Source organism: Myotis myotis, unplaced genomic scaffold (assembly GCF_014108235.1).
Source record: "Myotis myotis isolate mMyoMyo1 unplaced genomic scaffold, mMyoMyo1.p scaffold_m19_p_15, whole genome shotgun sequence".
NCBI lineage: Eukaryota > Metazoa > Chordata > Mammalia > Chiroptera > Vespertilionidae > Myotis > Myotis myotis.
The window spans coordinates 33,352,907-33,380,518 of record NW_023416319.1 but is presented as its reverse complement, the minus strand read 5'-3'; the positions used below and the strand labels follow the sequence as shown (position 1 = coordinate 33,380,518).

The following is a 27,612-nucleotide window of genomic DNA, read 5'->3' as shown; positions in this document are numbered from 1 at the left end:
AATCTCAGTCACTGTATTGGAACAAAATGTTCCTAAACTTCTCCAAACAATGTTATAATGCTAGGAAAATACTCTCTCCCTTGTTGTGATTGCTTAAGTTTCAGATGAGAGCAAATGAGATTTGAAGATGCTACATTTTAGATTTAATAAATTATACTACTGGAATTGGAGTCAGGAAAGGAAAATTGATACTTAAATGTTACATAGCAAAATAAATTTTCTGTGATTTTTTTATCTAACTAAATCAACAATATTTTAGAAACAGACTTCTCAGTTAAAAATTGCAACTTTGCTTCATTTCAGTGAAGCAAATTTACTTGTTTTTAATTTATCAGCCCTGAGACAAATAGTGATCTTAAAGTGTCCAGTTAGGTTGTAGAAGTAGCTGAGCAATGACAGGTGAAATCTGTAGCTTTATGTTGTTCACAGCACCATCTATTGGAGAAATCTGTTAACACTCTTGAAACATTCTGGAGAAAAAGTAAAAAATTGAACTTAAATCAAGATTGTGGTAAGAGTGCAAGAAAAAAAAAAAAAGGCATACCAAAAGCTGTTAACTAAACCATAACGTAATATGGACTTGTCCCTCGTGTCTCCTCTTCCAGAAAGTCTCCCCCAAACCCCAGACTGAGTTAGATCCACCTGGTAATACACAGCACCTGGCCTGTCTTCTTCTGTAACAAGGAGTTTTGAACTTTGCTATCTTCTTTGGTGGATGGTAAAGTCCATGAGGGCAGGACTGGCTCTGACGTGTGGACAGCCTTTATGCTCAGTGCAGATAACAGCTCTTGGCACAGTGTTGTCACTTCATCATAATTTGTTGAATGAGTGGAGAAATGATTTGTCTCCAGGCGTATGCACCCGCTTTTGGTGATATTCATTCTGAGACCCAGACCCAAGAGAAAAAGCAACTACTGAAAGGAAGGAATGCACAACCAAATGGGGAAAGGAGGTCTAGGAGGCAGGGGAAATGGCACAATTAGTTTTCTAATTTTAAGGTATATGATTGTCAGAAATTATATGGATTGTTAAAACTGGAGAGAAAAACAAACAAGCATATGATTTTCCCACACATTCTGCGTCATTAGCACTTCATACATGTGAACATATGAATAACAAAGAAGGTCCCACCTTGGGTAAAGATACATAGTAATGTTGATCCAGACAGACATGAAGCAGATACCAGAATTGAGTAAGAATCTGAGTTAAACTACTGAAAGCGCTGTATGAGACCTCTCTGTACTGTCCTTGCAACTTTCCATGAATCTCTATTTTAAAAGTTGAAAAAAAATTGAAAAGATTCCTGTCATCTTTACTTTGAGGAAGAAGGATCAAATTACATCTTGAGTTATTGTTTTTTTCCCCTGTAACATCTTGGGTGGGCTTGGTACAAAAGTTACATTATTCAGATGGGGCTGAATTTTAATTCCAAAGAAATGTCTGTAATTTTCTGAAATATTTCATTGAATTTATTACAAGTTCCATATATTCTGTAGCTTGAGTTGACTATTATAGATTCATCTTTTATTTCCTTCATTTCCCTCAATTTCTCTGATATTTCGTTTTCTGTAATTGAAAATATTTTTTAAAAATGGAATGAAATGAAAATGATAGCAATTCCGATGTATACACTGTAGACATGCAAAACTAGTTAGCTTGCCCTTTCTAATTCTAACCTTCTAAGCTTCATCTTCTCCCTGCCCATCCATAGCAGATGTTTCATTCTTAGAGGAGCAGACTGAGTAGAGCTTACGCCTGACCAGAAATTATCGAGACATTTAGTGTCTGTAATAATGTCATGCATAATGTGTATGTAAGAGTAAGGCAGAATTGACCCGAGGATAATGCAAAAGCTTTAGGACTGACTCATTTAGTGGGAACATGAATTCAATTCTGTCGTTTATGCTTCAGTGTATTATGATCTCCATAACTGTTCATATGTGAAAAGCATCTTATAATCCTTACTGCTCTGTTCTAAAACCTCAGTGGCAGAGAACACTGTCCCGCCTTTTACAGATACGGGAACTAAATGAGTTACAAGGTGTTTAAGAAATTTATCATTAATCCGTGAGGCAAGAAAGCTGTAGAACATTGGCTTCTGTGTGTTTTGTGGCAAAAAGTGCCACGGTAATAAGTAAAGTCTTTCTGCTCAGAGAGTGGGCCAATAACAAAGCATGTCACCTTTTGGACCAGGGTGTTTGCATATCTACCCCTTATTCATCCATCCATTTATCAACATGTCTATATGACTTCATGCCTTCTCCCCAACCCTGTTTCTAGACCTAGTTTCTAATTTCAGCCCTAAAGCAGACCAGCAAAGTCAACTTGGGCAAGTCACTAAACCTTTTGCAAGTCAGACACCTACTCTACCATATGCTATATTAGCCTTCCTCCTAGCCAGAACTACCTACTTCAGAACTCACCTCTGTCTTTTCCCTTTAATCTTTTCTTGGGGAGGGGGGGGGAGAAGTGGGGGGGGGTGAAAACTTTACTAGTAACAGATGAAAAAGAGGAAGGAGGATCCTTTCATATTCTATGGCTTTATGAATCAACCTAAAAGGTAGAAGCTCTGGATATTTATACCCCTTTATCCTTTAATTGTATCGCTTTGGGGTGGTTTATTATATGTTTTAAAAATAACATTTAAAAGTAATGGGTATTTATTATTGTCCTATAAGCTCTTCTCGTATTGAACCATCCTTGAGTTTTTTATAGGATCTTGTTGTCATGTTTTTAATCTTTGAGTTCTGAATTTGCAAAGAGACGTGCAGGGTGAGAGTCTACAAGACCTTGCTTCCCTAATGTGTCAGTCAAGTCATAGTCACCGGGATTGAATGTTAAAAGCAGATTTTTGGGTCCCACCCCTGGCCGACCAAGCCAGAATCTCCACAAGAGAAACATAGGAATCTGTGCTTTTAATATGTACCCCGGGTGCTGCTTAGGACCTGGACATTGGGGGTACACTGCATGCGGAGCTGGCTTCTCTGTGGGTATGAATGTGATTCAGGCATCGCATCTGTGCTGCAGATAATTGTGTAGGGTGTATATCTGCATGTAAAGGGTGGGAGCAAAGCAAAGATTCTTGGTAATTCCTTCTTCTGGCCTAAATAATAGAGCATTTAAAAATCTGAATGGAAAGAACTTTGACGTTCCATTTTCACATGATCAGACTTTATGATTATTTGCCTAGAAATCTAACTTTTCTGTTAAGAGTCCCCCCTTATCCATGGTTTCGCTTTGCAGTGTCAGCTACCTGCAGTCAACTGCAATCCTAAAATATTAAATGGGAAATTCCAGATATAAACAGTTCCTAAGTTTTTTTTGGTTTTTTTTGTTTGTTTTTTTAATATAGTTTATTGATTTTTTACAGAGAGGAAGGGAGAGAGAGATAGAGAGTTAGAAACATCGATGGGAGAGAAACATCGATCAGCCGCCTCCTGCACATCTCCTACTGGGGATGTGCCCGCAACCGAGGTACATGCCCTTGACCGGAATCGAACCTGGGACCTTTCAGTCCGCAGGCCGACGCTCTATCCACTGAGCCAAACCGGTTTCGGCATAGTTCCTAAGTTTTAAATTGCACGCCATTCTGTGTAGTGTGATGAAATCTCACCCTGTCCCACCATGATCGTGAATCATCCCTTTGTCCAGGGCATCCAAGCTGTCCACCCATTAGTCGCTTAGTAGCCGTCTTGGTTATCAGATTGGTTACCAGAGAGAGACCACATTCACATAAGTTTTATTACAGTATGTTGTTAATTGTTCTACTTTATTATTAGTTATTATTGTTAATCTCTAATTATGTCTGATTTATAAATTAAACTTTATCATAGGTATGTATGAATAGGAAAAGGGTCATGAATCATATCCCCCACAGATAAAGGGGGACAGTATACCTTTTTATATTATAGCACAGAATTTTTAGAAGTTTTATATTCTCGTGAGTTTTTAATTCCATTCGGGTAAACATCCAGTAAGTAAACTAATTTCTGAGTTATAAACACATGGACATAGATTTTATTGTGTTTTTAAAAAACAGGAAGACTAGAGCCACTTTTTCACATAATGATATTTTAATTTTAAAAAACTATTAAAATAACAACCAGTCTCCACTACTACATCTATTTTAGAGCAACATTTTAAAGAATTATTGCAGACGTTTGGTATGAAAAGTGTGAGTCTCATTAATTCCCAATTGCTTTCTCTGTTCAGTGGATATGAATTGAACCTTACTATGTGCCAGGCCTCAATATCAAACATCATCTAATTTAATGTAATTTAACTGAGTGTCAGAGCCTTTTCATTCCCTCTTGGCAACTGTTAGCCACCTGGGTCTTTAGTTACCTGATTTTAAACTTTCAGCTAAGGTCATTTCACTATTGTGTTTCACTTTCCTTTTTTAAAGCAAGAAATAGAGAAAAAAATGTACTTGCGTTGAATTTACTTTAAAACATTAATAGTCTGTTGTTTGTATATATTATATTGTTATAGTAATACTAGCATGTTAGAATTATTACCCAAGTAATATTGCATGTCTCTACATTCATTATAATATAATATTCCTTTTTCCCCTTCCCTAATTTTTACATAAATTATATGAATGTATACATTGACATGTAAAGATGTGATGAGTCAATTTTTATACTTTTTGTGACTGTAATACGCCTTGGAGAGAGAAGTACATATTACAACATATATGTCCACCTCATGTACTGACTTTTGAAAGAACATGCCTGTGGCTGGGTGGAATGGACTGGAGTAAGGAGATACAAGTGGCAGGAAGGTGGCTAGGAGGTGGTCTCAGTGATTAGGCAAAAGCCTGAACATGGGGGTGACAGGATAGGAAGCCATTTCTGAAACATGAAGAACCAACTGGACTTTGACCTTTAGATGTAAAGTACAGAGGAAAGTGAGTCAAAGCTATTAAACTAGAGGACTGAACAAACAGTAAACCCTTTCTGGGAGTTAGGACTATAGGGGAAGAAGGAGGGTTGGAGGTGGACAGAAAGGAAAAAGATGTGTTCATGTGTGGCTGGTTGAGTTTGATGTGGGAGGACCATTGGTGCTGATGTTACTAATCATTTGGGTAATTTAAAAATATTTTCAAGAGGTTTTCAAACAAAATTCTAGAGCCTTTCAGACATACTTACGTCCTTATTCACTTTCTTATGGGGCCTTACTTTTTCTGACTCATTCTTATTTTTGGCAACTTGAGGGGAAGATTATGTATAAATAATCACAGAATCAACTGTCCCTTTTTGAAGAGTAGAAGTTTGTCCATATATGGTAAAATGCCCATTTTTGAAGATTTTGTTCTTTTTTTCAAGTACTATGTGTGAATATTTTTATAATAGTTTTGCAAAGCTTGTTAAAATTTCAGGATAACTGTAGTTTTCTCTTTATCATTAAAAAACCCCTCTATTTAGATTACTGAATATAAGTAATTTTAACTATCAAAATTGCACATCCGTTTGCCTCAAGGTATTGTGGAAGCAGGCTTATTCTCATGGCTTTCTTCATTCATTTGTCTTTTCAGAACTTGATAGTCCAGAAGAGTTAGGGAAAAAGCGAATCTGCAGGATTATCACGAAGGATTTTCCCCAGTATTTTGCAGTAGTTTCACGGATTAAGCAGGAAAGCAACCAGATTGGTCCTGAAGGTGGAATTCTGAGCAGCACCACTGTGCCCCTGGTCCAGGCTTCTTTCCCTGAGGGCGCTTTGACCAAAAGAATCCGAGTGGGCCTCCAGGTAATGTTCACACAAGGTTCTCCTCCTGGGAGCATACAGAGCAGCGGTTCTCAACCTGTGGGTCGCGACCCCTTTGGCGGTTGAATGACCCTTTCACAGGGGTCGCTTAAGACCATCCTGCAGATCAGATATTTACATTACGCTTCATAACAGTAGCAACATTACAGTTATGAAATAGCAACGAAAATAATTTTTTGGTTGGGTCACAACATGAGGAACTGTATTTAAAGGGCCAGAAGGTTGAGAACCACTGGTATAGAGGGTGGGGAGCATGTGCCACTCTGGGAACAACTGTCATAACTCTCAGTGGATCCCCTCTCAAATTGCTGATGAAAGCATGAGGCTATTTAGGAGAATCATTAACCCATTTCAAATGAAAAGCATTAATTAAAAATTAGCTTAGTGGCTTATGAAATAAGTTACATATTTTAGGGTTTTTCCATATAAAAGTATCACCTGGTTTCTTATGAGAGATCGCTTTTTTTTAACCATAGGTTATTGGTCTCAGTATGTGGAGCAACAGAAGCACCAAAGGGTACATGGACCATTAAAGAAACAACCCATATTTGACTTGGTTTATGACACGCCACATCATAAAAACCAGCAGTAGTGAAACTTGCAAGCTTTCAAATTTTGGTTTAAGTAAAATCGTAAATGCAGGGCTTTATCCAAACCAGTTGGAACTTGTTTGGGTTTGGAAAATTGACTGGAAATCTTGGCAACGGAGGTCTTTCACGTATTTATACATTTCAGTTAGGCCAAACCAGTACTTAACCGGTATTTTTTTTTTTCTTACTAAGGAAAATAGCCTGAAATAACTTAATATGTGTTGTTAATTAATAGAGTATTTAAAATATTTAACTGACAGTTGCCTCTCATGCCCAAGGAGTTGGGTTTTTAGAGCTGAGCACTCTAAGTCCTGGGAAGGCCTTCAGTAAACACCTAGCTAAAGAGACCACCTTACATTCCACTGGCATGAGGTGCCCTTCAGCTCTCTCCCATATAAATATTCAGTAGCAAAGAGACCAAAAGGAAGAATTTCAGTTTGGAAGAATAGATCTGAAATCCTTTGCAATCATGATTTTTTTTTCCTTTTTGTTACCACTCTGAAAAACCTCAATTTTTACATGGATGCAAGTTGCCTTTGTCATGTTTTACTGAATGTCCCACATAGGTTTTAAATATATTGGACACGGTATTTGTTGTCTGTTAGTTTAGGTTAGACTAGGATGCTTCTCTGCTGTGAGACTGGATTCCCTCTCTATCACACAAGCCCACGCTGTCTGTTATGTTGGGGCAACATTTGGGCTGACGGGTTCCTGCTACAGTGTTGGGTTATTTGGGGTTCGTTTTGTTTGTTTGTTGTTGTTTTACGCCTTCTTGAAATAATGCGAATGCATGAAGAAAAAGACATTTATTGGTTGTGTGTTTTTGGTTATTTCCTCTTCACTTAAAAAGTCAACTTTCCAATGAGATTTTTAAAAAATGGCCACTTTCACTTAAGGTTCTTTTTTTGACTCTAGGCTCAGCCTGTTCCAGATGAAATTGTGAAAAAGATCCTTGGAAACAAAGCAACATTTAGCCCAATTGTCACTGTGGAACCAAGAAGAAGGAAATTCCATAAACCGATCACAATGACCATTCCGGTGCCCCCGCCCTCGGGAGAAGGCGTATCCAACGGGTACAAGGGGGACGCCACACCCAATCTGCGCCTTCTCTGTAGCATTACAGGTTTGGTTATGTTGTTGCTGTACCTGCTGTTGATGCTAGAATTTGCAGTGATTCTGTAAGAAAACAAAGCCTTTGAAATGCCCATGCCAACGTTATAAGAGAAAAAAAAAAAGAATAAAACATTTTTACTTGTCCATCACCTCATTTCTATTATCCCTCCAATAATTTCATTAAGATGTTGATAGCATTTAAAATTAACATTTTTCCTACTAAATTTCATATTAACAATAGCGCCCTCTTAAGGTGATTGAGATATTATTGCATCTGCTGGGGCATCTAGGTGATCTCTCAGTGACCTAGACAGAGGTGGTGGACCTAGCAACACCCTTTAGACTGCAGGAAACTGAAGGACTTCGGGAGTACATGTTTATGAGAAGCACCTGGAATCCAGAGCTTGATTCCTCATTTGATCAACCTAATGTGATTTTTAACTGAAAATCCCAAGATTAAGATAGACTGGGGTTTTTTGTTTGTTTTGTTTTTAAGAATAATTTTAATGGCTGATTCACCCTTAGTCCCTGGTAAATTATAGGATTCAGCTAGTACAAATAAGTTGCTTCTTAACTTTCTTGATGGTTACTGCCTTTTTAAACATTAAAAAAAAAATAATAGATTATCTATCTGAAACAATAAATCTTGGCACTTATAAAGTACACTTGTAAAATCCACTTATAGATTGGTTATCCCAATTTCAAGCCATTTATTAATACCCGAACAGAAAAGTAATTTTTAAAAAACTGAATAATATCTTACAAGGAAGCCACAATAAGCCTGCAAATGGATAAAAGGAGAGTCGAGAAGAAAACCGTTAGTACATGTCATTAATTGAAAGTGTTGAAGTTTTGCAAGCTACTGGCAAACCGTGAAGAACAGGATAATGATGCAAATATTAGAAGGAGCATGTCTGTTAATAAAGTTGCCATATCTGCTGCTGTTCTCTTAGGGGGCACCTCACCGGCTCAGTGGGAAGACATCACAGGAACTACTCCTTTGACATTTATAAAGGATTGTGTCTCTTTTACAACCAATGTTTCAGCCAGGTATGGAAATAAAGGATTCCAAAAAGCAATAAGGAATTAGTTTTATTAGCTTTTGGAAAGTAAAAATTGTGTGCTCAATGCAGTATGGTTATTTTTTACAGTTTTGATAGTTAAGTTGGATCTAACTTAGAAATTTAAAATTCACTGTGATAAGTCATTTAGCCCAGTTTTCGTAGGAAGCTATAAGGTACTAGACTGGATTCTTCTAGTAAAATTTCTTAGCAACTTTAATTTATAAATACTGATAGTTTTCTCTCATAAAATTCATGCTCCTTCCAATTGTAAAGTTATAGATTAAAAACTCTTAAAACAGGAGTAGAAAGGAAGTCTTACCATGTATGGGTATGTGTTAGAGGGAAACAAGAATTTTATGGGAAAGAAAGAGAATGAGAATCTTAGCATTTTCTCTGTTTGATAAGCAGCAAACATCCTGCTGTTTGTTTAGATGAACAAGTCAATGTTTTAATTTAGTTCCCTTTATACTGATTTTTTAATGGTGAATTTTTTTTAAGATTTGGCATTTAAGTCACTTCATTTCCATACTTACATTTTGTTCTGTTTTGGTTTGGCTTTGTTTTTATCAGATTTTGGCTTGCAGACTGCCATCAAGTTTTAGAAACTGTGGGGTTAGCCACGCAATTGTACAGAGAATTAATATGTGTTCCATATATGGCCAAGTTTGTTGTTTTTGCCAAAATGAATGATCCTGTAGAATCCTCCCTGCGGTGTTTCTGCATGACAGATGACAAAGTGGACAAAACTTTAGAGCAGCAAGAGAATTTTGAGGAAGTTGCAAGAAGCAAAGATATTGAGGTACCTTGTTCAGAACAAGTTCATTCAATTATATCCTCCAGATACGAAGTTTTATTTTGAGACCATAATAGTGCTCACTATAAATATTAAGTATATTGATTTTAGTTTTTGTTTTAAAAATACAATATAGATTCATTCTCAAATTATTTTAAATGTTGTCAAGGTTATCTTAGTTGGTTAAAAAATAGCACTAATGAATCTGAGTCATGGTTTCCATTTTCCTGTAGCTACTTGAATTATCTTATTTTTATGGTCACTGTCTATACACATTACCATGATTTTGCTTTTTCAAACCCAGATATCAGATAAGAGTAAAAAAACTGGAACAAGTTTTCAAAGTCTATCTGAACAAGTGATTGATGTCAGATACTTTCTCAAACGTGTTTAAAGTTGCTAGAATAGAAATATATGATTTTGTCTTATACGAGTCCATAATACAGTTTCCAGACACAGTTATTGAATTGTGAGCCCAAACAGTTAATTTTGTGGCAAATAGGACTATAGAAGTAATGCCCTAATAAGGAGACAAATGTGACATAGAAACATGTCATTCAGTTAATGTTAATGTGACTTAAAATCTCAAAATTCTTTTAATTAAAGTTAATATTAAATTCTGTATTTCTTTTACTCTAAAAGGTTCTGGAAGGAAAACCTATTTATGTTGATTGTTATGGAAATCTGGCTCCACTGACCAAAGGAGGACAGCAACTTGTTTTTAACTTTTATGCTTTCAAAGAAAATAGACTGCCATTTTCCATCAAGGTAAGTCCTCATCAGCAGCGATTCTGTAAATGTCCTAATCATTTATTCTGTTTGAAATATTCCACCAAACTTGAAGTCATGGGAACAAGGTCAGATTTTGTCTTGGTTCTACCTGAGTGTACTTTCCAGACAGGAAAGCTTTATAATTAGTTTTAAAAGTCCTTACCTTTCCGACAGCTAAATAGTCAAGCAAATGTTTGTGAGATCAAACACTCTAGTATAATAAAATGCCTCATAGCTAGTTATTTCTCAGAAATCAAATAATGGATGAAAGTGAAAGTCAGAACTCAAGCTTCACCTTCATTTCTGACCTTCTTGCAGAAGCATTTTCCTCAGAGAACAGAAGGATATAGGACGATGATTTTACTGTCATTATTATTTGCTGTTATTCATGTTGCTAAGGCTGAGGATTTGAGAAAAAGAAATTATGAGACAGGAAGAAAATGCATGGAACCCAGACACAACAATCCTCTGTTTAGACTTGGGATGGGACATCCTAAATCTTGCTGAGTTTAAATGTGACCACCTCAGTGGCCATGCAATTGTTATCATCTTTTCTCTTTATTTTCCTGCCTCTTGAAGGTCTCCATAAAATAAACATGCTTGACTCTTATAAAGATAGGATTCCTTAGAAAAGTCTATTTCTACAACTGTCAGCTACATAAATTCTTAAATTCTTCTAGATTAGAGACACCAGCCAAGAGCCCTGTGGTCGTCTGTCTTTTCTGAAAGAACCAAAGACAACAAAAGGACTGCCTCAAACAGCTGTCTGCAACTTAAACATCACTCTGCCAGCACATAAAAAGGTATCTTTTGGTATTGGTTTATTTTCACTTTCTTTCCCTGGTCTTGAAGAAGTGGGCCATTGGTATGCAATTAAGGAATGCTATGTAACATGATTAAAGCTCTTGAAACTCAAGTTCTATTGGTCTCTGTGTAGACTAAGTCTCGTTACTGTGGTGTCAGATTCTTATGGTTTGTATGATGGAGTCCTCTGTTTATTGCTTCTGCTTCTGCTGGTAGTTCATAGATTTTTATGATTAAAGGGCATCACACATTAATTTGCCATGGATATACTGTTCTTGATACATTTTGTTGGCTTCTTTTGATTTGCTTTGCCTTCTAAATCAGCTTGCATTTTGTGCTCCTACTGAGTCCTTTTCATATCCTGATATTCTTTTCTGCTGTCCATTATAATATTCCTTGTCTCTGCAATGCATCTTGGAACGAAAAGGAGACAGAGTCAGATCAAGATGATGAGGTAATATGAACACTTCTGCTTTTACTCTATCAGAGATAGAATAGAAATTGAATCTGTATAAAAGAAGTTGCAGCAGGCCGAAGTATGGGAAACGTATTGTATTTTTTTTTTAGCTTAAGTGAGTAAAGGGTATATATTTTTCTTAAAGAATAGTTCATTCTTCATCCACATATGCATGAGTATATTCAGTAAAATCATAATCCAAATAATAATTTAAAAAGCTGAACTCAAGTCCTTTAAACATTTTTAAATGTAATTGGCATGTATCAAAATCTACATTTTCACCTAGTATCAACTGTGTTATAACTTTTAAATCAAGATCATGGGTAATATATGAAATTTTATTATACGAATCAACCTATGTTTTACATAATATAAAATATATGCTCAATGGCTATTGATAAATACTTTATATTCTACTTAAAGGGCCATTTTTAAGGATATAGTTATTCAAGTTATCTCCTAATATTTCTCCAAGTTAGATGATAATTGGATTTTTAAAACTCACACCTCCATAATTATAGAGTCAGCAACCTTAAGACTCAGTAACATTCCTAATGAAACCATTAACCTGTTTTTAATCTTCTCATCTATACTTTCTGCCTGTTAACACACTGAAACAACAGCAGTAATCAGAATAAGAAACTTTTGTGTGCCTTTTTTCCTGGAATGTACTCACATTGTGATATATGTGTTTTAAGGTCTAATTCATTGGGGAAAATTTACTGTTCAGCATCAGAAGTCTCTGTAACTCTTGTCTTTTATCTGTAGTTCCCTGTAGTCTGCTGTGTTGGTGCTCATATATTTGCTAAATGATGGCTATTTGTTTGAGACATTGAGTGGGTTTTTAGAATCACATTTTAATGAGGAAATTCCATACGAAGAAAAAATAAGGATAAACAAGATAGCAACATAACATCCTACAAAATGTTTCTAAACTATGAAATGTCACAAAAATGTTGGACACAGTCTTTGTTTTTCCTTTTCAGGCCGAGAAAGCAGATAAACGACAGAGCTTTGCGTCTTTAGCTTTACGTAAGCGCTACAGCTACTTGACTGAGCCTGGAATGAGTGAGTTTTCTAACACATTTATTAATTTATGCAGATTTTTATAAGAAGAGACATTTTTTCTATACAGTCAGAATTTTGGGGTCATTTGAAAACCCAATGGCAAAAGAAAAATTGCCTGCAAGAAAACTTTACCATGAAAATCTAGGTAACACCATGAAATCTAAGGAATATATTGTACATAGTTGAAGATATGAGGCACAAACACCCCAAGGTCATAGCTTCAAAACAGGTTTTTAAAAGCCATTAACCATTTTTATTACTTAAAATCGCCTATCTTAAAAAACCATGGTTTCACTTTGATTGTTAACTATGCTAGGAGATCATGTTGAACCGATGCTGTTTTAAATCTATGCTCAAAAGAGAAAATATTTATTTTTATGTATGTGAGATGGTAGAAAAAGATGGGAAAGTAACTTTAGTTGTCATCTCATTTTTCTTTATCTACATAGGCCATTATGTCTTAGTCCTGCCTCTTTTTCTGCCCACTTTGAAAGAATGGTATTTTCCTACCTTCTTGAGGTAGCACGTGTTTACTGACTTTCTTTTCCCCCCTTCTCTGTCTTTCTCCCTCCCCAGTCCTTTATTATGTTCTAAAGGCTGGTCTTCACTAGACTGGTTAGACTCTTCTCTCAGTGATTGTTTGGTTCATTGTTAACTGGTTTAAAAGTATCAAGGTATAGATTCATTCAATCATATTCATTTTCTCCCTCTCTCTTTGCCTACCCTCCCCTCATCCACATGGCTATCACCTGTGCTGATCACTGCAGCCCTTAATATAACCCCTCCACCAATAGGAACTAAGGGTGTGAGAACTGCACTGTGTTTGATTGATGTAGTGGTGCCACTTTAAACATTAAGGAAAGATTTATACAAAAAAAAAAATATTTCCAAATTAGTGAATAATTTCTAGCTGTTTCTCAACTCACATGACTTGAGTTTAGGGAAGACTGAAAATTTGTCAGTGAGAGCCACAACTTTGGTTTTTCCCACCTTCTCTGAAATTAACTCCCATTGTGCTACAATGCAGGAAAGATGTGTATGTAACTAGATGATTTTTTCAGTAACTAAATCTCCTGGGTGGACGTCTTTGTTGGAATACTGTTTTGCCGCCCCCCCCCCCCCCCCCAGCTAAGACCCTCACTGCGTAGCTGGTTGGGAATCCCAGGCCATAGCCTTAAGCTCCATGGACCAGCTACTTTAGGACAGACGCACTCTGGGCAGGCCAGCTCACATCTGATTCTGGTCCCTAAGGTATTGGTTGTGGTAAATATGAGTTGTAAGGTCAGGTATATGCTAAGTCAATTGAATTTTTCCAATTTATGAAAGTATTGCTACTCTTTGGTTAGTGTCAATTAAGGTGTATGTAGGTTATCTTCCTTGAGTTTTAATAGAAGAACAAGGATGTTTTTCACTCTTTTATGAAAGAGAGCAGAATAGTGGTGAACAGAGGAATGGAAAGGAGTATTAAGGAGCTAAGGAAACTAAGGAAAAGTCATGGCCCTGAATTGTTAGAACTCCAAGTGAATGCAGCTTTTCTCTCACTACCTGTCCTTTCTAACTGTAAATCCCACACCCCCCCCCCCCAAAAAAAAAAAGTCTGGTGTAATTCAGTGCCTGACATCCAGAAATTGCCTTTGTTATAAAGGGAACCACAAAATATGTGTCATTAAAGCACAACATGTAATTGAACAGTAAGTTGGCTGCTTGTGCGAGGTATAAAACCATAGAGGTTGTTCAGAAGACTTCTTTGTTTGATGAGCCAGCCTTCAGTGGTAAAGGAGAGATGCTTCACCAGTTTTGGGTAGTTACAAAGATAAATTCTCTTGAGCCATGGCATTTGACTGAGCCCAGATCACTGAATTGAAGGAATCCCCAAACCCTTCATTTGTAGTGTGGTATTTCTAACAGAGTTAAGCAATATTATATTGAGAATTATGGCTAGGAGAAGTAATGAGTAGGTGAGTTTTTTCCTTAGTTCTTCCACTTTTCCTTAGAATAATATTCCAGTCTAGAAAAGGATATGTTCTGAATGTTTGAATTTAAATGTACACTAGGAATGAAAACCTTCACCCTTGTGGGAGTAGCTGCTAATCCAAGGACTGGATTGTAGCAATGGCACGAGCACAGACTGAAGAGGAGCATAAAGATGAAGCAGATTCTCATTTCCTCTTCGCGGTTCACTCTTGTTCTGAACCAGTGCAGTCACTCTGACATACACATTACCCTTGGCAGGCATTCCAAATCTCTGTGACCAGCTCGGTTTTGCTAGAACTGTAGAAGTAGAGAGGACTAAGTGTGTGTTTGCTCTCCCCTGGCGAGTGTGCTTACCTCATTTGTGTGTTTCTTGTCCCGTTGCCAGCAGAATGCTGGTAGTAAATCCATCTTTGCTAGTGGTAGGTCTGCCTCATGGCTGCTCCAGTGTTTGGGGTATCCATGAGTCCCATGAATATTCCGGGAAGGGATCTTTGCCATTGACATCCATATACAAAAAAAATACTGTATTCCACTGTAGATAGTTAAATATGGGGTGTTAAAAATATGAATGTGCTTTTTTAGATTTTCCCCATGATACCTTTTGAGAATTAAAAGTATGACATATTATGAAAAAAACATGAGATAAAATGTGTGCTTTTATCCATAATGACAACAACACCAAACATGGATATGTTTAGTTGCAGATGTATTTTTACTATGCAGTATTAAATATTTTCCTAAAATCTCAAAAGGTACCAAGACTTCACATCTCATGGAAAAAGTGTACTCTTCTTTCTCAATGCTCTTGTGAAAGTATTTTTAAAGTTTATATATTGTGCATACTATGGCATAAAAATTGTATTACTTCATTGGCTTGTTTGCCATGATATATTGCGCATGATAAAATGTTTTGTTGCTTTGCTTGCTTATGGTAACCATGAACCATATTTTGGTTTTTTTTCTTCTCCCTTTTATGTGTGTGTGTGTACACATGCATCTTAAAATCATTTCATATCACTTTTTTTTCCTCACCAAAAGGAATATACTGCATGGAAAAGATAAATGCAAACATTCCTTTTCTTTGTTTTGTTTTTCTTTAAAAATTCTGACTCAGAGAATTTCTTGCTCTTATTGGCTTTTTATGGGTGTGAAGCGTAACCGAATTGTGCATGGAAGATGCAGATTTAAAATCCAGTGGCTTCACAGTTTGCACATCAGTTGCCTGTCACTTAAAAGTTATTTTGGATTCTGCATGAAATAGGCTTGAGTGGTTTTCTAAAAAAAGACTTTCAGATATTTAACATATAGCTACACACATTGATATGGTTCAAGGCGAGGAAACATTAGAAATTACTAAAATGAGAGTTTTATGGTTGCACAAAACAAACATTAACCTATACAGGCAAAACAGAATGGCTACTGATATTTCAAAACCAGCACATAAGAAAGTCAATAGGAAGTAAGGGAACAGTTTTCCATTGTGGTTATTTTTCATCATTAATTCTTTCCTCGTGTTTCCTAATTTTCATTGTTGGCCTATTTGGTTGCGACGTGCTTTTTCTGTCTTTCATTTCACATTGCTCTGTTTTTTATTTATTTAGTGTTTTGTGTGTTTTTTACTTTGGATTAGTTATGTCTGTAGAAATTTTTTCCCTCTTTTGCTTAATTGTTCCTTTTGCCTCTTCCATTCTAAATCATGCAAACAATTGTACTTGCTTTTGTAATATTTCAAAGTTTACTGACCAATTTTTTTCTCTGGTCTCTCTGTTTCTCAACCATTTTTGTTGATTTTTGTGTTTGATTTCATTTTAAAATTTAAGAAACAGTTGAACGGAGTGCAGGAGCAACAAGATCCCTCCCCACTTCTTACTCATACAAGCCATTCTTTTCTACAAGACCATACCAGTCCTGGACCACAGCTCCGATCACAGTGCCCGGGCCAGCCAAGTCAGGCTTCACTTCCTTATCAAGTTCTTCCTCAAATACGCCATCAGCTTCTCCGTTAAAATCCATTTGGTCCGTTTCGACTCCTTCTCCAATCAAATCCACATTAGGCGCGTCAACTACATCTTCAGTTAAATCCATTAGTGATGTGGCATCTCCAATTAGATCCTTTCGGACAATTTCTTCGCCAATAAAAACAGTGGTGTCACAATCTCCATACAATATCCAAGTGTCTTCTGGTACCCTGGTTAGAGCGCCCACAGTCACGGAGGCCTCGCCTTTAAAGGGGCTGCCGTCCAGTTCTATGTTTTCCTCTCGAACCTCTCCAGTGACTACAGCAGGGTCTCTTTTGGAGAGGTCGTCAATTACTATGACACCCCCGGCCTCCCCCAAGTCAAACATTAATATGTATTCCTCAAGTTTGCCATTTAAGTCAATCATTACATCAGCAGCGCCGCTAATATCTTCGCCTTTAAAGTCAGTGGTGTCTCCAGCTAAATCAGCAGTTGATATCATTTCATCGGCGAAAGTTACGATGGCCTCTTCTCTCTCATCGCCTGTGAAGCAGATGCCTGGACATGCAGAGGTAGCATTAGTCAATGGATCTATTTCCCCTCTGAAATATCCATCATCTTCAACTTTAATTAATGGATGCAAAGCCACTGCCACGTTACAGGAAAAAATTTCTACAGCTACAAACTCTGTAAGCGCTGTGGTTAATGCCGCCACAGAAACAGTTGAGAAAGTGTTTTCTACGACAGCAATGCCATTTTCCCCACTCAGGTCATATGTTTCTTCAGCACCATCAGCTTTTCAGTCTCTCAGAACTCCTTCCGCAAGTGCACTCTATGCATCCCTTGGGTCGTCAATATCTGCAACTACCTCATCTGTAACTTCATCGGTGATAACAGTGCCAGTATACTCTGTAGTCAATGTTTTGCCAGAACCAGCATTAAAGAAACTCCCAGACTCTAATTCACTTGCAAAATCAGCAGCAGCCTTGCTGTCCCCCATTAAAACATTGACTACGGAGACACGTCCTCAGCCCCATTTCAATCGAACTTCATCCCCAGTCAAGTCATCTTTGTTCCTTGCACCCTCTGCCCTTAAGTTGTCTGCACCATCTTCTTTATCTTCCAGTCAGGAGATATTAAAAGACGTGGCTGAAATGAAAGAGGACCTCATGCGGATGACAGCAATACTACAAACAGACGTGCCTGAGGAGAAGCCATTCCAGCATGAACTCCCCAAAGAAGGGAGAGTGGAGGACGAAGAACCTTTCAAAATTGTTGAGAAAGTAAAGGAAGACTTAGTGAAAGTTAGCGAAATCCTTAAAAAAGATGTGTGTGTCGATAATAAAGGACCACCCAAATCACCAAAGAGTGACAAAGGACACTCTCCCGAAGACGACTGGATAGAATTTAGTTCCGAAGAAATAAGAGAAGCGAGACAGCAAGCTGCTGCGAGCCGTTCTCCCACTCTGCCCGAGCGAGTGCAAGTCAAAGCAAAAGCTGCCTCCGATAAGGATTACAGCTTGACCAAGGTGATTGATTACCTAGCGAATGATATTGGGAGTAGTTCATTGACAAACTTAAAGTACAAGTTTGAGGATGCAAAGAAAGATGGTGAAGAGAGACAGAAAAGAATTTTAAAACCAGCAATTGCTTTGCAGGAACACAAACTCAAAATGCCTCCCGCCTCCATGAGGCCTTCCACCTCCGAGAAGGAATTGTGTAAAATGGCCGATTCCTTTTTTGGAACAGATGCTATTTTAGAGTCTCCAGATGACTTTTCTCAGCACGACCAAGATAAAAGTCCCTTGTCTGACAGTGGCTTTGAAACGAGAAGTGAAAAAACACCTTCAGCCCCACAGAGCGCTGAAAGCACTGGTCCCAAGCCGCTTTTTCACGAAGTCCCCATCCCTCCTGTCATCACAGAAACGAGAACCGAAGTGGTTCATGTTATCAGGAGCTATGAGCCCTCAGCCGGAGAGGCTTCCCAGTCCCAACCAGAGGAACCCGCGTCACCCAAACCGTCACCCACGTTTATGGAATTAGAACCCAAGCCCAGCACTTCCAGTATTAAAGAAAAAGTTAAAGCATTTCAAATGAAAGCCAGCAGTGATGAAGATGACCACAGTCGAGCTTTGAGCAAAGGCATGCGTGTCAAAGAAGAGACACACATAACCACTACTACCAGGACGGTTTATCATTCTCCACCAGGCAGCGAAGGCGCCTCTGAAAGAATTGAAGAAACCATGTCGGTCCATGACATTATGAAGGCCTTTCAGTCCGGGCGGGACCCTTCCAAAGAACTGGCAGGTCTGTTTGAACATAAGTCGGCAGTGGCCCCAGATGTTCACAAGTCTGCTGCTGAAACCTCAGCCCAGCACGCAGAGAAGGACAACCAAATGAAACCCAAACTGGAGCGTATAATAGAAGTCCACATCGAAAAAGGTAACCAAGCTGAGCCTACTGAAGTCATTATTAGAGAAACCAAAAAGCATCCAGAAAAGGAAATGTATGTGTATCAGAAAGACTTATCCCGGGGAGATGTTAACCTAAAAGATTTTCTGCCAGAAAAACACGATGCTTTTCCTTGTTCAGAGGAACAGGGTCAGCAAGAAGAGGAAGAACTCACTGCAGAAGAGTCCTTGCCTTCTTATCTGGAATCTTCCAGAGTAAACACTCCTGTGTCCCAAGAAGAAGATAGTCGCCCTAGTTCTGCTCAACTCATATCTGATGACTCTTATAAAACATTGAAGCTTTTGAGTCAACACTCAATAGAATACCATGACGATGAGTTGTCAGAACTAAGAGGGGAGTCTTACAGGTTTGCTGAGAAAATGCTTCTGTCAGAAAAGCTAGATGTGTCTCATTCCGATACTGAGGAATCGGTGACAGACCATGCAGGACCCTCTAGCTCAGAGTTACAGGGGTCTGATAAGCGGTCCAGAGAAAAAGTAGTCACTGCCCCCAAAAAAGAAATTCTCTCCAAAATCTATAAAGATGTGTCTGAAAATGGTGTAGGTAAAGTGTCTAAAGATGAGCATTTTGATAAAGTGACAGTGTTGCACTATTCTGGCGATGGTAGTAGTCCAAAACATGCCATGTGGATGCGCTTTACTGAGGACAGATTAGACAGAGGTAGAGAGAAGTTGATGTATGAAGATAGGGTGGACAGGACTGTGAAGGAAGCTGAAGAAAAACTGACTGAAGTGTCACAGTTTTTTCGTGACAAAACCGAAAAGCTCAATGATGAACTGCAGTCCCCAGAGAAAAAGGCACGCCCAAGAAATGGCAAGGAATACTCTTCTCAAAGCTCTACCAGTAGCAGCCCCGAGAAAGTAACGCTGACAGAACTGTTGGCATCCAGCGATGAGTGGGTTAAGGCGAGGCAGCATGCCCGTGATGGACCAAGCCTCCCCAGAGCCAGTGAGAGGAAAGCGTCCAGTCTGCCCAGCAGCCCGGAGAAGAAGGTTCTGTCCCAACAGACTGAGGACAGCAAGTCCACAGAGGAAGCCCAAGGAAGCGTGCCACAGAGCAAAGCACCAGAAGGGCCCCAGTCTGGGTTTCAGCTCAAACAATCTAAACTGAGCTCCATTAGATTAAAATTTGAACAAGGTGCACAGGCCAAAAGTAAGGACGTGACTCAAGAGGACAAGAAGCCAGATGGCCAATCCAGAATCCCAGTTAAAAAAATGCAGGAGAGCAAGCTACCTGTCTACCAACTTTTTGCTAGAGAAAAACAGCAGAAGGCAATAGACCTCTCAGATGAAAGAGTACCTGTCCAAAAAGATTTTATGGTATTAAAAGCTAAAGATGAGCCCGAGCAAAGCAGTGAGATTGTTGTAAATGATTCTGGCTCTGATGATGTGAAAAAACAGAGAACTGAAATGTCAAGTAAAGCGATGCCTGACTACTTTTCTGAGCAACAGGCTAAAGACTTGACATGTCATGTAACCTCAGATTTAGCAACTAAGGGACCCTGGGACAAAAAGGTCTTTAGAACGTGGGAAAGTTCTGGAGCCGCTAACAATAAGTTGCAAAAAGAAAAGCTTTCGCATGTACTTGTTCATGATGTAAGAGAGAATCACATTGGTCACCCTGAGAGTAAAATTGTTGATCCCAGGAGTGAATTTGTGTCTGTGACTGAGAGAGAACACAAATTGTTAACAAATGGCTCTCTCTCAGAAGTTAAGGAAATGACTGTAAAATCTCCCTCCAAAAAGGTCTTGTACAGGGAATATGTTGTGAAAGAAGGGGACCGTCCTGGCGGGGCTCTCGATCAACCTTCCAGGAGAAGTGAGAGCTCGGCGGTGTCGCACATCCCAGTCAGGATGGCCGATGAGCGGAGAATGCCGTCTTCTAATGTTCCCGTTGGTTTTTGTGAGCAGTCGCCATTTCCAAAGCATGAACTATCACAAAAGTCACCCCAGTCAAGTCACAAAGAGACAGTGGAGACACAGCACTTTAATTCTCTAGAAGATGAAAAAGTTACCTATTCAGAAATCAGCAAAGTTTCCAAACATCAGAGTTATGTAGGCTTATGCCCCTCTCTCGATGAAACTGAAAGCTCCCCCACCAAATCTCCTGATTCTTTAGACTTTAGCCCAGGAAAAGAATCTCCCTCTAGCGAAGTATTCGACCACAGTCCCATTGATGGATTGGAAAAAGTTGCACCACTAGCCCCGCCAGAGGGAGGGAAAGAGATAAAAACTTTACCTGTTTATGTCAGTTTTGTACAGGTGGGGAAGCAGTATGAAAAGGAGATACAACAAGGAAGTGTGAAAAAAATCATCAGTCAGGAATGTAAGACAGTACAAGAGACCAGGGGAACCTTTTATACAACCAGACAGCAAAAGCAGCCTCCTTCTCCCCAAGGTAGTCCGGAAGATGATACTCTAGAGCAAGTTTCCTTTCTAGACAGCTCTGGGAAAAGCCCTTTAACCCCAGAAACACCCAGTTCAGAGGAAGTGAGTTATGAATTTACGTCTAAGACACCAGACTCACTCATAGCTTATATACCAGGTAAACCCAGCCCAATTCCCGAGGTTTCTGAGGAATCGGAGGAGGAGGAGCAGGGCAAGTCATCCTCCTTGAAGCAGACTACAGTGGAGGAGATAATAGGCGCTCACGAATTGCCTAGCAGTGTGAGCAAAGACTCTAACCAAAGACCCAAAACCAACAGAGTTGCCTATATCGAGTTCCCCCCTCCTCCGCCACTGGATGCAGACCAGATGGAGTCGGAGAAGGATCTTTCTCTGCCTGAAAGAGAGGCTGGCATGATTGAAGTCAGTCTGCAAGATGAGCATGACAAGTACCAGCTGGCTGAGCCAGTCATCCGAGTGCAGCCACCCTCCCCAGTTCCTCCTGGGGCAGACGTCAGTGATTCGAGCGATGATGAATCACTTTATCAACCAGTTCCAGTTAAAAAATACACCTTCAAATTAAAGGAAGCAGACAGTGATCAAAAAGAAACGACAAAACCCAAAGCTTCTGCTGAAAAGGCTTCCAACCAGAAAGAATTAGAAACTAATGGATCTGGAAAAGATCATGAATTTGGCCTTGATTCGCCTCAGAATGAAACTGCCCAGAATGGGAACAACGACCAGTCCATCACAGAGTGTTCCATTGCTACCACAGCCGAGTTTTCTCATGATACAGATGCCACAGAGATTGACTCTCTTGATGGCTATGACCTGCAAGATGAAGATGATGGCTTGACAGAGAGTGATTCCAAACTCCCAAGTCAGACCATGGAAATTAAGAAAGACATCTGGAACACAGAGGGCATTCTGAAGCCAGCTGATCGCTCTTTTAGCCAAAGTAAACTTGAAGTCATCGAGGAGGAGGGAAGGGTGGGACCAGATGAAGATAAGCCATCTTCCAAAAGCTCTTCATCGGAAAAGACTCCTGATAAGACTTATCAGAAGTCAGGGGCCCAGTTTTTCACCCTAGAAGGCAGACATCCTGACAGATCCGTGTTTCCTGATACTTATTTCAGTTACAAAGTAGATGAAGAATTTGCCACTCCTTTTAAAACAGTAGCTACCAAAGGTCTAGATTTTGACCCTTGGTCTAATAACCGAGGGGATGATGAAGTTTTTGACAGTAAATCCCGGGAAGATGAAACTAAGCCATTTGGTCTGGCTGTGGAAGACCGCTCTCCGGCAACAACCCCTGATACAACGCCAGCCAGAACACCAACCGATGAAAGTACCCCAACTAGTGAGCCTAACCCCTTCCCATTTCATGAAGGAAAAATGTTTGAGATGACTCGCAGTGGTGCAATTGACATGAGCAAGAGGGATTTTGTTGAAGAGAGGCTCCAATTTTTCCAGATTGGTGAGCATACTTCTGAAGGGAAGTCAGGGGACCAGGGGGAAGGGGATAAAAGTATGGTCACTGCCACACCACAGCCACAGTCAGGGGACACCACTGTAGAAACCAATCTAGAGAGAAATGTAGAGGCACCTGCGGTCGAACCTAAACCCAGCATCCCGACCAGCGGAGAGTGTCAGGAAGGCACACCCAGTAGTGCCTCCCTGGAGAAGTCAGCAGCAGCCACTAACACCTTGAAAGTTGACCCCAAGTTGCGCACGCCTATAAAAATGGGGATTTCTGCGTCCACCATGACCATGAAGAAAGAAGGCCCTGGAGAAGTCACAGATAAGATAGAAGCTGTGATGACCAGTTGTCAGGGATTAGAAAATGAAACTATAACAGTGGTTTCAAATTCAGCCGATAGCCACATGGGTGCTAGGCCCCAAGAAAAACACGATTTTCAAAAAGATAACTTTAATAACAACAACAATTTGGATTCTTCCACTATACAGACAGATAACATTACAAGTAACGTAGTTCTGACAGAACACGCCGCACCCACTCGTACCACAGAGAAAGCTAATCCAGTGAAAAGCTCATCAGGAAAAAAGACAGGGGTGCCACAGGGACACTGTGTGAGAGAGAAGCAGAAAGTGCTTGGAGAGCAGCAAAAGACACAGGCACCGGTAGGGATTAGGCGCAAATCCAAACTTCCCATAAAGGCCACTTCAGCAAAAGATACCTTCCCACCAAATCATATGTCAAACATGAAAGGGAGTAAAATGAAGCAGGTTAGTCCATCTGAGAAAGCCAAAACCCTTACCTCTTCTTCATGTCTAGACGTAAAGTCCAGAATTCCAGTAAAAAACACACACAGGGATAACACAGCTTCAGTTAGAAAAGCATGCACCTCACATAAGCAAGGGCAGCCAGAGAAAGACAAGGCTAAACACCTGCCATCCAAGTTGCCAGTAAAGGTAAGATCCACCTGTGTCACCACCTCCAGTGCTACCACCACAGTTCAAGTCAGGAAAAGTCAGCTTAAGGAAGTTTGTAAACATTCCATTGAATATTTTAAGGGAATTAGTGGTGAGACCTTAAAGCTTGTGGACCGCCTCTCTGAAGAAGAAAAAAAGATGCAGTCCGAGGTGTCGGATGAGGAAGACAGTACCTCAAGAAACACGTCGTTGTCCGAGAGTTCCCGGGGTGGCCAGCCTTCAGTTACAACGAAGTCTGCTAGAGATAAGAAAACAGAGGCAGCACCTTTAAAATCAAAGAGTGAAAAGGCCGGCAGTGAGAAAAGGAGCAGTAGGAGGACTGGTGAGAATGAAGGCAGTCAGGTTTCTCGAGCACTCTCTGCTCACATCCTGGAGAACGAGCCTAGTTTGTAAACACTTTCCAACTCGTAGACCCTAGTGCATGAACTGTTGTGATTGCCTGTGGAGTGACTTAACCGTAGTTTCTCATTCTGTCATTGTCATCTGTATGTGCTGTTTATATATCCTCCTCTTTCTTCCTTCTAACCAAACTACACCATAGACAGCTAGGGAAGCATGCTGAAGATATTGGTGTCATTCATGATGAGCAAATTTTTTTTTAATGTGCTAACGGATATGATTCTGTGAAAGTAAAAGCACAGAAGTTGAAACCCCATCATGGTGTTTTCACAAACACAACACTTCTGTAACGGTTGTAAAGTAGCTAGCCTGTCAGCATGTTCAATTCCATTACATTGAGCATCCATGTAGTCTGACATTTGGCCTGATGCAGGCGAAAATCAAGTGAGTCTTGTGAAAAGAGGTGTTCATGTAGGTGATTAGGACACAGTTAAGTGTACAGTGTTAGCATTAGTCTCTCTGTAAAATCTGAGTACTGCTCAAAGCAATTTTCCAGTATCCTGTTTTTCTTGATGATTATTTTAATTAAGAAATTGTAAATCGTAGGTCCACAGAGTCCATGTGAACGGACAGATATCAGGATGGCAATAGTAGCCGATCACCTGGGACTTAGTTGGACAGGTAAGTGTGTATAAACCCGAATGAAACAGATAGTTTCTTAAATTCTCTGTCTTATTCACAGGTGGTTCATAATAAAAAAACAAGCAATGAGTAAAAAATATTATAATTCTACCTACCCAGAAATAATTACTGATAGTACTGTATACTGTATTTTCCAAGGCTTTTCCTATGCATATTCACTGAAGAATATAAATTTAAATCTTAATTTCACCTTGATTGTAAGCACTTTCTCACAATGCCATTTCTGGTAATATAGGATAACCTTTTATCTAATAGGAAATTTATTTTGTGGCATAAAAGAAAACGTAGCTAAGGCCTATGACTTTTAAGTAATTTAAAAATTTTAAACATGCCAGGGTAGGAAACCTCTGGCCCGTGGGCTGTAAAAGGCCCACGAAATCATTTGGTCTGGCCCTGCCAAGGCATTAGGGGTGAGTTAATTAAATGTTTGACCAGATACAGCAGGCTAATTTTTAAATTGATAATTTTGTATAGCTTGAGAATGATGTTATAAATATCCAAATGGCCCTTGGCAGAAAAAGATTCCCCACCCCTGGTTTATGCCCTTAGAGCAGCTCTCTCAGGCAACAGTTAAATTAATCCATGCCTAGGTTTAAAAAATTTTAATCATTCATGCGTCATCTTCACAATTTTTATGATATACACATTATCTATATGTTTATTTAGCTGATAGTTGTAAATTGACTCCATTTTACGCTCAAATATTTATTTAAAGGAAAACTTATATCACTTTGATAATGGAAAACAAGGATCATTTTCAATAATTACATAAGCAAGAAAACAGGAATGATGGTAAATTTACATATTTAAGCAAAATTTTAAAAAATAGTGAAATGAATGGAACTATTTATTTATGCAGGAAAGGTATATTCTGTAGGTTGAGTGTATTTGTTTAAATTCATAGCCATAAAACATAATAGTTTTAAAATGTCAATTATTGTCATAGCTAAAGTCATCTTGCATACCATCAGTGACATACATCTAGACTCAGGAAAATAATTATCTATGCTATTAAAAGGGAGAGTATGAAAGTAGTTCATATAAATAATTTTCCTTTGACTGCCATAAGTCCCTCCCCCTCCTACATTTTGAACCCTCCTCTCTCTTTCCACCCAGTCCTTGCTCTCAGACATACAGCTAAGACCCAGGAGGCTGGTGATGGTTTGAGTAATCCCTTGCCGGTTGAGAGTTAATAGCAATCCACTGTATGTAAACATTTGCTAACATAAAATTAAAGATAGTATTTATATTTTACCATAGGACACTATAATCTGAAAATAAAGTGGAGTCAATGTTGATTTTGCAGTATTGTATGCCCATAACTATTAAATTATTTCCCATAAGCAAATCCAGTTCTCTGTCAGAGTAAATTTTTGGAGAAAATGTGATGTAAGAATAGACAGACATAAAGCCATAAAATGCTAAAATTCTTAGTGACAATGTGTCTTAGCTTTCATTGAGTCTAGACAAACGATACAGCTCAGTTATGAGAGCTTGTTGGGCAGTAAGTTGTCTTAAAACACAGAGAGATGAAGTACTTAAAAACAAATTTATTTTTTTTTAATTTGAATTTCTATATAATAATAAAGATTATTAGGAAAATTAGCAATTAGAAGAACAAAATTTAAATCTGTCCATTAGAATCACTGTTAAGTAATCTTAATGAACTTTGATTTTTTTTAAAAAATGCTCTTTTAGCCGAAACCGGTTTGGCTCGGTGGATAGAGCGTCGGCCTGCGGACTGAAGGGTCCCGGGTTCGATTCCGGTCAAGGGCATGTACCTGGGTTGCGGGCGTATCCCCAGTGGGGGATGTGCAGGAGGCAGCTGATCGATGTTTCTCTCTCATCGATGTTTCTGACTCTCTATCTCTCTCCCTTCCTCTCTGTAAAAAATCAATAAAATATATTAAAAAAAAAAAAAAATGCTCTTTTAAATGTTATATTAACTATGCAACTTACTGCTTTTTTATTTGCAAGTACATAGTTTCTACAAAATTAAATATTCTCTGATCTTGATTTTAATGGCTAAACAATAACAACCAATAGAGATACTTTATACAATGATGTTGTTCTAACTGTGGGTCATTAGTGAGTCATGGAATCAATTCATGCTTTGGTTATGTTTTTAAATGGAATAGAATGGTAAAGAAGACATCTCTGTATTATATGTATTAAGGCTAGTTTTGCTCCATAAAGATCAGTTTCACTTATAGCAACACCAAGATATACAATATATTTCTTATTGTAGGTTCTGATCAAAATAGTTTGCAAGCCCCTGCATTGCATTACATTAATTAACTCTTTTGTTCAACACTTGGATTGTTTTCAATTTTTCAGTAGTACAAGCCTACAATGAACATTCTTTGTATGTAAATCATTATGTACAACCCTAAGTATTGTCAATATCGATCTCTAAAAGTAGAATCACGTGATCAAACGATATGGACTTTTTTTGAGCCTCCGAATGCATTTTGACAAATTGCTGGAAATATGATGGTCTAACCACTATACCTGAAACCAACACAAAATAATACTGAATGTAAAAATATATATCCTTTTGATTAAAAAAAAAATTAAGCAGGATAGAATCTTGACCAATTCCTTTTCCATGGAAGGATATTTTTACCATTCCTTACTTTTTATAATTACACAAAAAAATAAGTAAGTCTTCTCACCTTTGACTTCTACATTCCCCTCGACTAAAGCAGCCACTACTACTCATACATATCTTCCCAAAGACACTCTCAGCATAAACAAGATTGAGTGTATACATCTAGATGGATAGAAAGTTATCTCCCTTTATTTTGTATACATGTGGCAGCATATCGTACACAGTGATCTGGCCTGGAGTCATTCCTTAGCCTCCGAAGTGAAGTTCATGCAACTTGATGACATATAGAGTA

At 38.7% G+C, this 27,612-nt stretch overlaps 1 protein-coding gene across 4 annotated transcripts in view; it reads left to right on the top strand.

Moving 5' to 3' along the window:
- The window catches only part of ANK3 (ankyrin 3), a 461,267-nt gene that overhangs the window by 405,352 nt on the left and 28,303 nt on the right, over positions 1-27,612 (top strand). For 2 of the 4 annotated variants that reach the window (XM_036336815.1, XM_036336812.1), the window contains 10 exons: positions 5,537-5,748; positions 7,272-7,479; positions 8,423-8,519; positions 9,104-9,332; positions 9,969-10,094; positions 10,778-10,900; positions 11,329-11,355; positions 12,345-12,426; positions 16,221-23,990; positions 24,614-24,688. In XM_036336815.1, coding sequence (XP_036192708.1) covers positions 5,537-5,748; positions 7,272-7,479; positions 8,423-8,519; positions 9,104-9,332; positions 9,969-10,094; positions 10,778-10,900; positions 11,329-11,355; positions 12,345-12,426; positions 16,221-23,990; positions 24,614-24,688 — 8,949 coding nt within the window. The remainder of the gene's footprint in view (positions 1-5,536; positions 5,749-7,271; positions 7,480-8,422; positions 8,520-9,103; positions 9,333-9,968; positions 10,095-10,777; positions 10,901-11,328; positions 11,356-12,344; positions 12,427-16,220; positions 23,991-24,613; positions 24,689-27,612) is intronic. The other 2 variants (XM_036336813.1, XM_036336814.1) reach the window with 1 other exon arrangement.